The 17,918-nt window shown below is 38.0% G+C and overlaps 1 protein-coding gene across 3 annotated transcripts in view; it reads left to right on the top strand.

Moving 5' to 3' along the window:
- Positions 1-17,095, top strand: part of HSF5 (heat shock transcription factor 5) — a 51,881-nt gene extending 34,786 nt beyond the window's left edge. For all 3 annotated transcript variants that reach the window (XM_079905492.1, XM_079905493.1, XM_079905491.1), the window contains one exon: positions 14,652-17,095. In XM_079905492.1, coding sequence (XP_079761618.1) covers positions 14,652-14,722 — 71 coding nt within the window. In that variant the 3' untranslated portion in view covers positions 14,723-17,095. The remainder of the gene's footprint in view (positions 1-14,651) is intronic.
- The last annotated feature ends 823 nt before the right edge of the window (positions 17,096-17,918 follow it).

Below are 17,918 nucleotides of genomic sequence, written 5' to 3'. Positions count from 1 at the left end.
TCCTCCCATATGTGTACACAGTCCCCTTTTGTGTACTCACAGACTTAGCCCTGAACAGTTATCCTCCCTTACTCTTCAGTAATTACATCTTACCTTTTATGTTAGATAATTCCCATCAGCATACAAACATGCCATCATAGGTTCTATGTTAAAAGAAATTCCTCTCACCTTCCCTTCATTCATATTTTCATCCAGCTACTCCTCCGTTTTTCTCTTCCCCTTAGAGAAAAGCTCTTTGAAAGCCTATCCTTATCTCAACCAGGTTTTCCAATCAGGTTTTCATTCCGGCTACTCAGCTGAAACTGTTCAATGTCAAGGTTTCCAATTACTGCTCTTGTCAAGGTTTCCAATTACTGCCATGTTGCCAAATCCTGTGGTCCATTCTCAGTCCCACTTGACTGTACCTCAGCAGCATTTGAACAGACTACCGCAACCTTCCTGGAATACTTTCTTCACTTGGCTTCTGGAACATCACCCTTTCCTGGTTTTCCTTCAACCTCACTGGCCACTCCGTAGTTTCTTTTACTGAATCTTCTTTATCTTCCCTGACTTCTAAATATTGATGAGTCCCAGAGCGCAATTCTTGGACCCCTTTCCTTCTCTATTCATTTCCTAGGTTATATCAACAAGTCTCACTGCTTTTGTCTAAATGGTGATGACTCCTAAATTTATATCTAAGCCTCTATCTTCTCTGAACTCCAGGTGTGCATACCTTTTTCCCCTTGCCACTTCTTTGTTTGGATGTCCAGTAGTGTCCCAAATGCATTATAATGCCACCCTTTCCCCAGTTTTACTTATTTCAGGAAATAATACTTCTAGTCACCTCTAGTCAACCAAAAGTCTTGGAATCTTCCTTGACTCTCTTCTCTCTCATCTCACATCCAACCCATCAGCAAATTCTGTCAGTTCTATCTCAGTGTAGATCCAGAATCTGACCATTTCTTATCACCTTTACATGCTATCACCATGGTCCAAGCCACTACATCTCTTGCCTAGATCTTTCTGCTTCCACTGTGTGCCCCTACAGTTTTTTCTCCACACAGCAATCAGAGTGATACTTTAAAATTATTTCCCTGTTTAAATTTTTCCAGTGGTTTTCCATCACATTTAGAATAAAATCTAAAAATCCTTACTATGATTTGGCTCCTGGTAACTGCTCTATCTCCTGCCACCTTCTATCTCTCTCATCTATTCCAGCCATAGCAGCCCCTTCACTATTGTTTGAACGCACCAAGCATGGTCCTGCCTTCACACTTGCTGTTCCCTCTGCCGGAAATGTTCTTCACCCAGGTATTCACATGGCTTGCTCCTTCATTTCATTCAGTTCTCTACTCAAATGCCAGCTCATTATAGGAACCTTCCTGATCCTACTGTCTGTAATAGCACCCTATTCTCCATGTCCTGCCCTCCTTCAGTCCCTATTCTTTTTCCTTGGCTTTCTTCTATAATGTTCATCGCTACTTGACATTTTATATTTATTATTTTTCTCCCCCTCTAGAAGGTTAGTTCCATGAGGGCAAGGATTTTGTTTTGTTCATTGCTGTATCTCCAGCACCTGGAGTATTACCTGTGGCACTCAGTGTTTATACACTGTTATCTTACTAATATACTTTTCAAAAAAGATCCTTGGAAAAAAGCAATCTTAAAAAAAAATTGTGGTAAAATACACATAACATAAAGTTGAACCATTTTTAAGTGTACAGTTCAGTGGCATTAAGTACATTCACATTGTTCTGCTACCATCACCACCATCCATCTCCAGAACTCTTTTCATCTTGCAAAACTGAAACTCTATACCCACTAAACAATTCCTATTCCTCTTCTCCCCCCAGACCCTGGAAAACCTATTTTACTTTCTGTCTCAATGAACAATCTTTAATTAGCCAACAAAAGATAAGTTTTGAACATCTGGGGAGTCAAATTCAACCCATAGGTTGCTTTTAATGAGTGCTTATTAACAACTACTCTGGGGTTGGTACAGTGCTAGGTACACTAGGGATACAAAGGTAGTGTCCTGTACAGTTTTATTCTGCTGGAACTAAGAATTGCATATGTTTTACTAAAGATAACCATCCTATATCTCGTTACTATGCTCTGACATTGAAAACTGAGATATATTTGGTTATGAGTTTTATTTTTATGGCCATTTTCTGCTTTCCCCTTCTTTTTGTCCCATCATTTCAAACTGATAGGAAAGTATACATTTTAGGGGAGATTCACATAACAGAAAATTAACCACTTTAAAGTGAAAAATTCCATGGGACTTAGGCCATTCACAATGTTGTGCAACCTCTATCTAGTTCCAAAACATTTGCATCACTCCAAAAGAAAACCCCATATTCATGAAGCAGTTGCTCTCCGTTCCGTCCTCTCCCAAGCCCTTGGCAACCACCAGTCTGTGTTCTGTCCCTGTGGATTTACCTATTCTGGATATTTTGTATAAATGAAATCATACAATGTGTGACCTTTTTGTGTCTGGTTTATTTCACTTGGCATGATGTTTTCAAAGTTCATCCACAAGGTAACATGTATATCAGAACTTCATTCCTTCTTATGGCTAAACAGTATTATGTTGTATGTATATATGACAATTTTTTATCCACTCATCTACTGATGGGCATTTGGGCTGTTTCTACCTTTTGGCTATTGTGAATAGTGCTGCTATAAACATTGTACATGTATTTGAATATCTGATATCAATTCTTTTGGGGATATACCTAGGAGTGGAATCGCTGGATCATTTGGTAATTCTATGTTTAACTGTTGAGGAACTGCCAAGCTATTTTCCATAATGGCTGAACCGTTTTACATTCCCACCAGCAGTGTACAAGAGTCCCCATTTCTCCACATCCTCCCTAGCACTTGTTATTTTCCGCTTTTTATTATCACTATAGTCATGCTAAGTAGGTGTGAAGTGGTATCTATCTTATTGTGGGTTTAATTGCATTTCCCTCATGACTAATGATGTTAAGCATCTTTTCATGTGCTTGTTGGACATTTGTAGATCTTCTTTGGAGAAAATATAATTTCTTGGACAACTGTATAATGATATTCGATTTGATGAAATATTCTCCTATTTTGGTTAAATTTCTCTTGGTTAAAGCTGTGGTGTGTGCTATTAGAGCAGAAGTTGGTAAACTATGGCCTATGGGCCAAATCTAGCTCACTGGTTGTTTTTATATGGCCTGCAAGCTAAGCATGTAGCTAAGCTAAGTAAATTTTTTTACATTTTAAATGGTTGAAGGGGGGGAGGATCAAAAGAAGAATATTTCATGACACATGAAAATGATTCAAATTTCAGTATCCATAAATAAAGTTGAATTGGAACACACAACCATACCATACATTTACATATTATCTGTGGTTTCATACTGCATCAGCAGAGTTGAGTAGTTACAGTAGAGGCCATGTGGCCCCTAGAGCCTAAAGTATTTGCTATCTGGCTCCTTACAGAAAAAGTTTGCCTACTCTGTGTCTTACTTCATTCTACTGCTATGACAAAAATACCATAGACTAGGTGGCTTATAAATGACAGAACTTTTTCTCACAGTTCTGGAGGCTGGGAAATCCAGGATCAAGGTGCCAGCAGATTCAGTGTCTGGTGAGAGCCAGTTTCCTGGCTCATAGACTGCCGTCTTCTTGCTGTGTCTTCACATGGCAGAAGGGACAGAGGAGCTCTCTGGGGTCTCTATTATAAGGACACTAATTTCATTCATAAGAGCTCCACCCTCAGGACCTAATCACCTCCCCAGAGTCCCACTTTCTCACACCATCACATTGGGGGTTAGGTTTTAATACATGAATTTTGAGGAGATATAAACATGCAGACTGTTACACCCTGTATTAGAAAGTTCTCATTCTTAGCTTCTAATTTTTCACAGTCCTGATCATTGATGGCCAGAGAAGCCATTAAGAGTCAGGAGGGGTCCCTGGTTTGTTCCCGGGTTTCAGCACATACACAAAAAAAAGAGTCAGTAGATACTTGTGGGAGGACTCAAAATGAACTAGTATTCAGTTTAGTTCTTGTAGATGATGTATACTAAATCCAATTTTAAAGTATTAAAGGTAGGAACTAAATGTAAACTTTCTAAAATATCACTTAAATTTCAACTGTCGCTATCATTAGCAGTACCTCCCCTCAATAAAGTTCCAACTCTCCCATTATTTATGGTAAAAATAAGAGAATTTCTTGAAATCACATCTAAAGAGTCCTTTGGCCCCAAATTCTGAAGTACTATGATTCCACCATTAACTGTTGGAATGTTATTATGTTGCTCAGTATCCCACTGAACAGGGGTTTCCTGTATCCCAGAACTTATCAGTGCCCTTCTGTAACTGAATTGGTTTGAAAATTTGTCTTCCCTAGGGCATCTTCTTACACTTTAAGCTTTCTTTGAATTTTTTTTCAAGTAGGAGACTTCAAGTTGGTTAGGTATCCAGATTGTACTGATTTCAATAGATGTGCGTTTTGTTAGAAGGAGGTTGTTAATCACAGTCATTGCATGCTGTGTGTAGGCCTTTTGAACACGTGTTGACTTAAGAAAATACCTTTTGGATAAAAAAACATCAAGAGGTGCAGAAAATTAGACTCAATAATGCTGCTCCAATTTCTACAATGATATTACCCTAAACCAAGATAGGGTAATATCAGCCAGATATTAATCACCCTAATAACACCCAGATATCAGTCTTATTGTGCAAGCTACACTCTCTTATGTTCTGATAGGTTACTTTATAGTTAAGGGAAACTGAATGTTTAAGAGCAAAGTTCAGTCCACTCCTGAAGAAAGGACTTCGCATTCTGTAGCTATTGGATTATGGATGAGATTTCGTTAAGGTAATAGCCTCCAAATCCTAGAGAGTGTTCTTAGTAGGAGTTAACATTCCCAGGGAATTTCCTGGCCATCCAGTGCTTAGGTCTCCGTGCTCTCATTGCCAAGGGCCTGGGTTCGATCCCTGGGCAGGGGACTAAAATCCCACAAGCTGTGTGGTGCGGCCAAAAAAAAACAATCCCAAATGAGTAGATGCAATGCTCCTGTCCCTGGAGGCCTTTCAGCTCTCAAATCAACTCAGCCACTGTGATTCTCAAACACTTATCTTCTCTGAGGAGTATACAAGTTTCTCTTCTTTTTTTTTTCCTCTCTCTATGTATTTTATTTTATTTTTTTATTGGGGTGTAGTTGTTTTACAATGTTGTTAGTTTCTACTGTACAACGAAGTGGAGTTCCCTGTGCTATACAGCAGGTTCTTATTAGCTAGCTATTTTATACATATTAGTGTATATATGTCAATCCCAATCTCCCAATTCTTCCACACCCGCTGACTTTCCCCCCTTGGTGTCCATACATTTGTTATCTACATCTGTGTCTCTGTTTCTGACTAGCAAACCAGTTCATCTGTACCATTTTTCTAGACTCCACATATATGCATTAATATACAATATTTGTTTTTCTCTTTCTGACTTACTTCACTCTGTATGACATCTCTAGATCCATCCACATCTCTACAAATGACCCAGTTTCGCTCCTTTTTATGGCTGAGTAATATTCCATTGTGTATATGTACCACCTCTGCTTTATCCATTGGTCGGTCGATGGACATTTAGGTTGCTTCCATGACCTGGCTATTGTAAATAGTGCTGCAATGAACATTGGGGTGCATGTGCCTTTTTGAATTATGGTGTTCTCTGGGTATATGCCCAGTAGTGGGATTGCTGGGTCATGTGGTAATTCTATGTTTAGTTTTTTAAGGAACTGCCACACTGTTCTCCATAGTGGCTGTATCAGTTTACATTCCCACCAACAGTGCAAGAGGGTTCCCTTTTCTCCACACCCTCTCCAGCATTTGTTGTTTGTAGATTTTCTGATGATGCCCATTCTAACTGGTGTGAGGTGATACCTCACTGTAGTTTTGATGTGCATTTCTCTAATAATTAGTGATGTTGAGCAGCTTTTCATGTGCTTCTTGGCCATCTGTATGTCTTCTTTGGAGAAATGTCTATTTAGGTCTTCTGCCCATTTTCTGATTGGGTTGTTTGATTTTTTGATGTTGAGCTGCATGAGCTGTTTATATATTTTGGAGATTAATCCTTTGTCCGTTGCTTCGTTTGCAAATATTTTCTCCCATTCTGAGACTTGTCTTTTTGTTTTGTTTATAGTTTCCTTTGCTGTGCAAAAGTTTTTAAGTTTCATTAGGTCCCATTTGTTTATTTTTGTTTTTATTTCCATTACTCTAGGAGGTGGGTCAAAAAGGATCTTGTTGTGATTTATGTCAGATAGTGTTCTTCCTATGTTTTCTTCTAAGAGTTTTATAGTGTCTGGTCTTACCTTTAGGTCTTTAATCCATTTTGAGTTTTTTTGTGTGTATGGTGATAGGGAGTGTTCTAATTTCATTCTTTTACGTGTAGCCATCCAGTTTTCCCAGCACCAGTTATTGAAGAGACTGTCTTTTCTCCATTGTATATGCTTGACTCCTTTGTCATAGATTAGTTGACCATAGGTGTGTGGGTTTATCTCTGGGCTTTCCATCCTGTTCCATTGATCTATATTTTTGTTTTTGTGCCAGTACCATATTGTCTTGATTACTGTAGCTTTGTAGTATAGTCTGAAGTCAGGGAGTCTGATTCCTCCAGCTCTGTGTTTTTCCCTCAAGGTTGCTTTGGCTATTTAGGGTCTTTTGTGTCTCCATACAAATTGTGAAATTTTTTGTTCTAGTTCTGTGAAAAATGCCATTGGTAATTTGATAGGGATTGCATTGAATCTGTAGATTGCTTTGGGTAGTATAGTCATTTTCACAATATTGATTCTTCCAATCCAAGAACATGGGATATCTCTCCATCTGTTTGTGTCATCTTTGATTTCTTTCATCAGTGTCTTACAGTTTTCTGAGTACAGTTCTTTTGTCTCCTTAGGTAGGTTTATTCCTAGGTATTTTATTCTTTTTGTTGCAATGGTGAATGGTATTGTTTCCTTAGTTTCTTTTCCTGATCTTTCATTGTTAGTGTATAGGAATGCAAGAGATTTCTGTGCATTAATTTTGTATCCTGCAACTTTACCAAATTCATTGATTAGCTCTAGTAGTTTTCTGGTAGCATCTTTAGGATTTTCCATGTGTAGTATCATGTCATCTGCAAACAGTGACAGTTTTACTTCTTCTTTTCCAATTTGTATTCCTTTTATTTCTTTTTCTTCTCTGACTGCCATGGCTAAGACCTCCAAAACTATGTTGAATAATAGTGGCAAGAGTGGACATCCTTGTCTTGGTCCTAATGTTAGAGTAAATGCTTTCAGTTTTTCATCATTGAGAATGATGTTTGCTGTGGGTTTCTCGTATATGGCCTTTATTATGTTGAGGGTGGTTCCCTCTATGCCTACTTTCTGGAGAGTTGTTATCATAAATGGGTGTTGAATTTTGTCAAAAGCTTTTTCTGCATCTATTGAGGTGATCATATGGTTTTTTTTTTTTTTTTGGCGGTATGCGGGCCTCTCACCGCTGCGGCCTCCCCCGTTGCGGAGCACAGGCTCCGGATGCGTAGGCTCAGCGGCCATGGCTCACGGGCCCAGCTGCTCCACGGCATGCGGGATCCTCCCAGACCGGGGCACGAACCCGCGTCCCCTGCATCGGCAGGCGGACCCCCAACAACTGCGCCACCAGGGAAGCCCGATCATATGGTTTTTATCCTTCAGTTTGTTAGTACGGTGTATCACATTGATTGACTTGCATATATTGTAGAATCCTTACATCCCTGGGATAAATCCCACTTGATCATGGTGTATGATCCTATTAATATGTTGTTGGATTCTGTTTGCTAGTGTTTTATTGAGGATTTTTGCATGTATATTCATCAGTGATATTGGTCTATAATTTTCTTTTTTTGTAGTATCTTTGCCTGGTTTTGGTATCAGGGTGATGGTGGCCTCATAGAATGAATTTGGGAGTGCTCCTTCCTCTGGAATGTTTTGGAAGAGTTTGAGAAGGATGGTTGTTAGCTCTTCTCTAAATGTTTGGTAGAATTCACCTGTGAAACCATCTGGTCCTGGGCTGTTGTTTGTTGGAAGATTTTTAATCAGAGTCTCAATTTCAGTGCTTGAAATTGGTCTGTTTACATTTTCTATTTCTTCCTGGTTCAGTCTTGGAAGGTTATACCTTTCTAAGAATTTGTCCATTTCTTCCAGGTTGTCCATTTTATTGGCATAGAGTTGCTTGTCTCTTAGGATACTTTGTATTTCTGCGGTGTCTGTTGTAACTTCTCCTTTTTCATTTCTAATTTTATTGATTTGAGTCCTCTCCCTCTTTTTCTTGATGAGTCTGGCTAATGGTTTATCAATTTTTTTTATCTTCTCAAAGAACTAGCTTTTAGTTTTATTGATTTTTGCTATTGTTTTCTTTGTTTCTATTTCATTTATTTCTGCTCTGATCTTTATGATTTCTTTCCTTCTACTAACTTCGGGTTTTGTTTGTTCTCTCTGTAATTCCTTTAGATGTAAGGTTAGATTGTTTGAGATTTTTCTTGTTTCTTGAGGTAGGATTGTATTGCTATAAACTTCCCTCTTAGAACTGCTTTTGCTGCATCCCATACATTTTGGATCATCGTGTTTTCATTGTCATTTGTCTGTAGGTATTTTTTGATTTCCTCTTTGATTTCTTCAGTGATCTCTTGGTTATTTAGTAGTGTATTGTTTATTAGCCTCCATGTGTTTGTGTTTTTTACGTTTTTTTCCTGTAATTTATTTCTAATCTCATAGCATTGTGGTCAGAAAAGATGCTTGATACAATTTCAATTTTCTTAAATTTGCTGAGGCTTGATTTGTGACCCAAGATGTGATCTATCCTGGAGAATGTTCCATGTGCATTTGAGAAGAAAGTGTAATCTGCTGTTTTTGGATGGAATGTCCTATAAATATCAATTAAATCTATCTGGTCTATTGTGTCATTTAAAGCTTGTGTTTCCTTATTAATTTTCTGTCTGGATAATCTGTCCATTGTTGTAAGTGAGGTGTTATAGTCCCTCGCTATTATTGTGTTACTGTCGATTTCCTCTTTTATAGCTGTTAGCATTTGCCTTATGTATTGAGGTGCTCCTATGTTGGGTGCATATATATTTATAATTGTTATATCTTCTTCTTGGATTGATCCCTTGATCATTATGTAGTGTCCTTCCTTGTCTCTTGTAACATTATTTTAAAGTCTGTTTTATCTGATATGAGTATTGCTACTCCAGCTTTCTTTTGATTTCCATTTTCATGGAATATCTTTTTCCATCCCCTCACTTTCAGTCTGTATGTGTCCCTAGGTCTGAAGTGGGTCTCTTGTAGACAGCATATATGTGGGTCTTGTTTTTGTATCCATTCAGCGAACCTGTGTCTTTTGGTTGGAGCATTTAATCCATTCACGTTTAAGGTAATTCTTGATGTGTATGTTCCTATTACCATTTTCTTAATTGTTATGGGTTTGTTTTTGTAGGTGCTTTTCTTCTCTTGTGTTTCTCACTTAGAGAATTTCCTTTAGCATTTGTCGTAGAGCTGGTTTGGTGGTGCTGAATTCTCTTAGCTTTTGCTTGTTTGTAAAGCTTTTGATTTCTCTGTTGAATCTGAATGAGATCCTTGCTGGGTAGAGTATTCTTGGTTGTAGATTCTTCCCTTTCATCACTTTCAATGTATCATGCCACTCCCTTCTGGCTTGCAGAGTTTCTGCTGAGAAATCAACTGTTAACCTTGTGGAGATTACTTTGTATGTTATTTGTCATTTTTCCCTTGTTGCTTTTAATAATTTTTCTTTGTCTTTAATTTTTGTCTGTTTGATTACTGTGTGTCTCGGCGTGTTTCTCCTTGGGTTTATCCTGACTGGGACTGTCTGCACTTCCTGGACTTGGCAGGCTATTTCCTTTCCCATGTTAGGGAAGTTTTCAACTATAATCTCTTCAAATACTTCCTCGGGTCCTTTCTCTCTCTCTTCTCCTTCTGGGACCCCTATAATGTGAATGTTGGTGCGTTTAATGTTGTCCCTGAGGTCTCTTAGGCTGTCTTCATTTCTTTTCATTCCTTTTTCTTTATTCTGTTCTGCAGCAGTGATTTCCACCATTCTGTCTTCCAGGTCACTTATCCGTTCTTCTGCCTCAGTTATTCTGCTATTGATTCCTTCTAGTGTATTTTTCATTTCAATTATTGTATAAGTCATCTCTGTTTGTTTGCTCTTTAATTCTTCTAGGTCTTTGTTAAACATTTCTTTCATCTTCTCGATCTTTGCTTCCATTCTTTTTCCGAGGTCCTGGATCATCTTCACTACCATTATTCTGAATTGTTTTTCTGGAAGGTTGCCTATCTCCACTTCACTTAGTTGTTTTCTGGGATTTTATCTTGTTCCTTCATCTGGGATGTAGTCTTCTGCTTTTTCATTTTGTCTATCTTCCTGTGGTTGTGGCTTTCATTCTGCAGGCTGCAGGATTGTAGTTCTTCTTGCTTCTGCTGTCTGCCCTCTGGCGGATCATGGCTCTCTTCTGAATGAAGTCCTATAAACCTCTAGTAACATCAGGCTAGTCTCTGTCTTTTTGCATTTTTATTGGTTTCTATACTTTAATTCCTTGATTGGCAGCTTTGTTAATGAAGGAAGCTCACTTTAATAAAATTATTGTGTTTAGATGCTTGTTCTTAGAAGCTGTGTGCCAAATGCTTTTTTTAAAAACATATTTATTTATTTGGCTGCCCTGGTTCTTAGTTGTGGCACACAGGATCTTTGTTGCAGCCTGTGGGATCTAGCTCCCTGACCAGGGATTGAACCCGGGCCCCCTGCATTGGGAGCGCAGAGTCTTAACCACTGGACCACCAGGGAAGTACTGACAAATGCTGTTTTAAAGCCCAATCATTAAGGCTAAGAGGATTTGTTGCTCATACATAACTCACTACATAACTCATTCTGAGACTATTACAGAGCCATACAGACTATTGTTTCTTTAAACATGCCTATTTGTGATGTGCTGTTGTCCATTATTTGAACCTCTCAATACAATAAAGTGTCAATTAAATAAATGACATTTGTTCACTGAAAAAAAGAGGATTTGTTGTTGTTGTTCTTCAGTCTGCCTCCCCATAAGAGCTCTGTAGGTGCTTTATAGTCTTTACCTTTGTCATTATCAAGAATTCCTACTCTGCTTTCAAAGCAGGGTTGCAGTTGGGTCTGTTCATTTTCCTAATTCTTATTTTCGTATTTTCTGTCACCATATGGCCTTTCCTTCTTATTCTGATATGGAGTTGAAGTGTGTAGAGAATGATCATAATTAGGTATTACTCATTCTATATCCTTTGGTCAGCTTTTAAAAGTCCTGATGCCTAGGTTGTACTCTGTACCAATTAAATCAGAATGTATGGGGGTAGAAGCCCTCGATCTCAGTATTTTTTTAAAGCTCCCCAGGTGATTCCAATGTGCAGCAAGATTTAGAAACCATTGGCTTTGCTTATTAGCCATATAGTGTAGAGGTTCTTTCAGTCATCTCTTCACTCCTCAGGATTAATTAGATGACCTTCTAATAATGCATTTTAGTTACTTGAAAAAAAGATGTTATATAAATTATTACTGTAATCATTGTCACTGTTCTTTAGACTGTAAAGAAGCCATTTTTGTGGTAAAATATACATAACATAAAATTTACCTTTTAACCGTTTTTAAGTGTACAATTCGGTGGCCTTAAGTACATTCACATTATGTACTACCACCACCACCTTCCATCTCCAGAACTTCTCTCATCTTCCCAAACTGAAACTCCATATCCATTCCGTCCTTCCCTGCAGCCCCTGGCAACCATCATTCTACTTTCTGTCTCTATGAATTTGACAACCCTAGCTACCTCATATGAGTAGAATCATACAGTATTTATCCTTTTGTGACTAACTTATTTCAATTAGCATGATATCTTCAAGGCTCACTCATGTTGTAGCATTTGTCAGAATTTCCTTCCTTTTTAACGCTACATAATATTCCCTTGTATGTAGCTACCACATTTTGTTTTTCCATTCATCCATCGATGGACACTTGGATTGCTTTCACTTTTGGGCTATTGTAAATAATGCTGCCATGATCATGGATGTACAAGAAGCCACTTTTAAGTGATAAACTGATGTCTGTTCTCCCTCTACAAGATGCTTATCTGGATAGATGCTTGTTTTTTGTTTGTTTGTTTGTTTTTAATTTTTTTGGCCTCACAGCATGGCATGCAGGATCTTAGTTCCCCAACCAGGGACTGACCCCTTCCCCCTGCAGTGGAAGCTTGGAGCCCTAACCACTGGACTGCCAGGGAATTCTGAAATTGCTTGTTCTTTATGGATAGGTTGTAGTGTTGTTCACCAGATGAGCTAGTACCTTCTCCTAGTGATTGGTCTTCCTTTCACAAAATATGGAAAAAATTAGATACTGTTCCAAATGCCCTCTAGATTGACTCATAGTTGGTGGTAGAATTATTTTATTGTATCAGCTGTATTGCCCAGGCTGTTGATCAATCCTACAAAGGTTGTGTTCTACAAATATAGTAACAAAAGTCTCTGTATGTCTAGTAGGAAATAAAGGACTCATTCTGTATAATTTAGTTTAACTCCAAAATGCTACTAGGACAAAATTGTAAACCTAAAAATCAACCTAAAAAAGGCTCCCTGGTCATGTTGCTCTAGAAATTGCAAACTAATTAGACTGAATCTAGAAGCCACATTAGGATTCCTTCATTTCTGACTGTGTTATTCAGATAGGCCATTTAACTCTATTTCTTTTCTTTTTTAAACATCTTTATTGGAGTATAATTGCTTTACAATGGTGTGTTAGTTTCTGCTTTATAACGAAGTGAATCAGCTATACATATACCTATATCTCCATATCTCCTCCCCTCCCACCCTCCCTTTCCCACCCCTCTAGGTGGTCGCAAAGTACCGAGCTGATCTCCTCGTGCTATACGGCTGCTTCCCACTAGCCATCTATTTTACATTTGGTAGTGTATATATGTCAGTGCCACTCTCTCACTTTGTCCCAGCTTACCCTTCCCCATCCCCATGTCCTCATGTCCATTCTCTACATCTGGGTCTTTATTCCTGTCCTCCCCTAGGTTCTTCAGAACCTTTTTTTTTTTTTTTTTAAGATTCCATATATATGTGTTAGCATACGGTATTTGTTTTTCTTTTTCTGACTTACTTCACTCTGTATGACAGACTGTAGGTCCATCCACCTCACTACAAATAACTCAATTTCATTTCTTTTTATGGCTGAGTAATATTCCATTGTATATATGTGCCACATCTTTTTTTTTTTAACATCTTTATTGGAGTATAATTGCTTTACAATGGTGTGTCAGTTTCTGCTTTATAACTAAGTGAATCAGTTATACATATACATATATCCCCATATCTCTTCCCTCTTGCGTCTCCCTCCCTCCCACCCTCCCTATCCCACCCCGCTAGGTGGTCACAAAGCACCGAGCTGATCTCCCTGTGCTATGCGGCTGCTTCCCACTAGCCATCTATTTTACGTTTGGTAGTGTATATATGTCCATGCCACTCTCTCACTTTGTCCCAGCTTCCCCTTCCCCCTCCCCATATCCTCAAGTCCATTCTCTAGTAGGTCTGCGTCTTTATTCCCGTCTTGCCCCTAGGTTCTTCATGACCATTTTTTGTTTTTCTTAAGATTCCATATATATGTGTTAGCATATGGTATTTGTTTTTCTCTTTCTGACTTACTTCACTCTGTATGACAGACTCTAGGTCCATCCACCTCACTACAAATAACTCAATTTTGTTTCTTTTTATGGCTGAGTAATAGTCCGTTGTATATATGTGCCACATCTTCTTTACCCATTCATCTGTCGATGGACACTTAGGTTGCTAAAAACAGTGGTTAGATGCCATGAAGTAGGTGGCAGTGCCTTAACCGCATGCGTGTTGTCAGGCCCGAAGGCCTTTTCCATCCTTGTCAAGGGGAGTGCTAACCTTCTCTCTCCTTTCATACAACACTTAACTCTATTTCTGTACATGGTCTTAGCTTTTTATGTTAAAGAACCTAGTGCCTGAACTGAGAGCTCACTTTTTTACTTCTTTCCAGTCTTAATGACCACTCTTTGTTTCTTGACCTCCTTGAAGGGTATACTTTATTTTTAACAGACAATTCAGGTAGACCTTTTTGTAAGAGAATCAGCTGTGTTAGTCAATAAGTGGAAATTTTTTGGAGGCAATCAACTTTGGAAAGGTAGTGATTACTTATTTTAACATTGTATTTCTGAAGGCATTACTTTTTCATATTCCCAAAACCCACCTATCTATTTTTATAGCATCGAAGAAATGAATTTTCATTTGTGTGTGTTTATTTCACTTTGATCTTTTTGGCACTTTTCCTTAATTTTTCACTTATAATAAAAGTCAGTTGGAAAGAGGCTTATCCACATCACTAAAAGGAGAGAAACTTTAAACTTTGTTAGTCTCTTTGGGTTAACAACTGGGCTGCATCTGTGTGCTTTAGAGGTACGGGAATGCCCCCCAAATTGAGAATCTGATGAGGTAATGTGATTTTAGAGCCCATTCTACAGGTGAAACATAGCAACTTGTTCTTCTTGTCTAAAGACTTGTCTATTGAACTCTCCAGTTCGAGAAGCTAAGAGTGAGTAAACAAATCTTTTTTCTTTCTAGATCTTCATCTGCTGGTGGATGTGGCCTGCAAACAGGAGCACTTTCCACAGGAGGAAGAATTAAAAGAGTGAGAATGGATGACAAACGTGACATTGTGCACTGGCTGTAGCTGGAGGCAGACTAGCCTTGCACATGACACACTGTTGGGGCTCTTTCAGTTCTTTAAGGAAAAAAAGTATTTTTTTTTGTTAATTGAGAATTGGGAATTTGGTATTTACTACAGCTGTTCAGTTCAGATTGTTTACCTGGACAAACTACCAACCATCTAGCAGTCTTTTTTTTTGCTGCCCAGATCCCTTTCAAATGAAAGTTCCTGGTCTTCTGTTACAGTCAAAAAGCATCTAAAAACAGCTGCATCTATGGTACCGGAGAATAATCTGTGTGGGTGTGCTGGTTTGTCGTCTCGCCACTCTCAAAAGTAGTCAGCACAACTCCAGTGGGGAGTTCAGTCTATCTGTTTCAAGTCACAGTGTGATCCTTTTAGAGAAAATTGTGTGAGAAACAAAGGCCTGTGAGGTAACCAAGATCACAGGTCTAAATGGGTCAGGAATTCCAGGGAGAAACCCTGGGAAAGAGTTAATTTTCTAAGTGATTAACCAGGAAATGCTCTTACTTCCTAACCCAGCATTCTGTTTCAAAAGCAAGGCGTCCGGACTTGGACCATCCATCACACTTAACAGCCCCTGATTCTTCTATATTTACGGGAGCGTTCTTCTATTTTCATATCTTTCTTTAATTTTAATGATACATTATCATAAATGGTAAGAAGGTTTTGTTAATATATCACTTATTTAATATATCTTCTAAAGAAAAGTATTTAGCTTGTTGAATATAATTGTATTTATAAAATGTTGGTAGATTTTTAAGTTTTAAGGCTTTATATTTTTATTAATATTGAGGAGTAGAAGGATAAAGGATGCATATATAATATTTTAATTTTGAAATGGGAATGTACAATGTGTGAACAAAACCATTAAGAGATTTAACACAGTGTTTTCTTATTTTAGATTTTTACATTCAGTAAGTATAAATTCTCATCTATAAAAGATAGTGTGCAAATTTTGGGAGAAGCTGATTAGTAGTCACCTAACAGAAGCTATACCTCTGATATTTTTAATAGTTTATGTATGGTTTAAGCTTCTGAGAGAAGTTTGGGTAGTGGGATAGACTATAACATTTTTATCTTATCCCCTCTTTAGGATCCTAAATTCAAATAGTAGGATTATGGGACTGGTTTTTAGGAGAGGTATCTTGGATGTCCACTTTCTGTGGTTGATCCCTCACTTGCTAATCCAATGACAGCAGAAAATTTCTGATTTAAAGTCTTTTAAATTGACTAGAACTTCCTTATTAGATTCTGCCTCAGTTTTCCTAATAAGCACTGCAGAAACAAAAGGAAAGCCTAGGAATATGAAACTAGTGAAAAAGGAAAGGCCCTTAGTGATGTGACATAAGTACTATTCAAGCCACGGTGGATGTAGCAATTCATTTCTTAAATTGCATTGTGCCTTCCCAATGATGTACTTCCCCAGAAGTATTACAGAGATAGTAGTTTTTTGGAAAAGGATGAGCTCTATATTGGTCTGCAGTGACTCAGTTTAGATATGAAAATAGGTTCTGAAAAGTGACCTGTTTGGTCCATCTGATTAGACTAGACGATGTCCATGTGGTGAACATTTATTCATCTTTATTAGCAAGGTTTAAAAGAGGAACAGATTATCAAGACTCCTACATCTTTTGGTCAGACTGTGTATTTTGGCAGAGTATGTGAAGAGGAGACCCAGTTTCTATATGAAGGAACTTTGCCTTTTCTCTGTCAGGTTGAAAAGCTGATACACTATGTAGGTGATATTCATTCCTTCCCTTAAATATGCCTTTCTTGGCTTTGTATATGTTGAAAGAGATAATATCTTTTGAGGAACATGTGTCAAGCAGGAACCTTGGCATGGATTTGGTTTCAGTTGTTTTAAGGCTTAATTAATGAAATACCTTTACCAGCTTTCCAAACCTCTTTTTATATATGAATACAACAGACCAAGGAGCTGGATCTACTGCTATACTCACATGCCTGCTACCTATCAGCTAAAGCTATCATTACTGTCTTGGACAAAGTGGCAAAAGATAAAATAAAATCTTTGTGTGAATTAGTCAGTAGGGTCTGACACATGCTAACAAGGCTCCTGACTAGTGCCTAAGTATTTCAGCACCTTAAGCATGATAAATTTCAGTCAGTCAACAATAAAGTGTTTCAACTAGACTTGTTGTCTTGCTTGTTTTTACTGTTTGGTGATCAATAGAAACCTCAGTCATTATAACTATTAATCATAATAGTAAAGTTCAGAAGAAAATGTGCTCTGTTTTCCAAAGAATCTGACTTTAAAAAAAAAATCCTGAGTTTTTTTCATTTACACTTGAATAGAGATTGAATCCTTAAAATGCCATTAAGGATAAGGACGATTCTTGGACATGTTTATAGAAACCTAGGTTTTTGGAAAAGGATCAAGGTCTTCAGTAACTTTAGTCAATGCAGATGTGAAAGTAGATCCTGAGGTGTGATCTGTCTCGTGTAAAGTTAGGTAGTAGGTGTCAGTGAGATGGGCGATTCATTACCATAGTGATGGCATCTTTATGACATCTCTATGGTAGTTGTGGTCTGTCAATCCCTGAGGGATAACGCCAAAACTTTGAAGCCAGAGAATAATTTCTCTTGCTTATTTATTCTGGTGACTTTGCTTGTCAATACTGTTTATAAACACAATATATCAGTGAACTAAGCTATATAGAGCTGTTTGGTTTGATCCTGAGTAGCTCAAGGTACCCAGACTCATGATAGCTATTATCGTCATGCTCAGATCTCAGAGTTTGCTCAAGAGAGGGCAACCACATCTATATTCTTTTCCTTTCAGCTAAGTATCTGTATTAAGTCTCAGGTTTGTGTGTCTTAATTCCTTTGCAAGTTTCAAGCAGTAATAGGTGAGGCAAAGTCAATTAGTAGGTTACTTTTTGTTTAGTTTAACACTAAAGATACTTTTACATATATCAGATATATAATAATGTATATTTTACACATTTTATGCTATACTTTTACATGGCATACATAAAATAAAAATGTAAAACCAGGGACTTCCCTGGTGGTCCAGTGGTAAAGAATCCACCTTGTAATGCAGGGGACATGGGTTCGATCCCTGGTCAGGGAGCTAAGATCTCACATGCCGCGGGGCAACTAAGCCCGTGTGCCACACTACTGAGCTCGCACACCTCAACTAG

The sequence above is a fragment of the Stenella coeruleoalba genome (assembly GCF_951394435.1).
Source record: "Stenella coeruleoalba genome assembly, chromosome: 19".
Taxonomy (NCBI): domain Eukaryota; kingdom Metazoa; phylum Chordata; class Mammalia; order Artiodactyla; family Delphinidae; genus Stenella; species Stenella coeruleoalba.
Note: the sequence above shows the minus strand (reverse complement) of the source record. Positions and strands in the feature narration are given on the sequence as shown.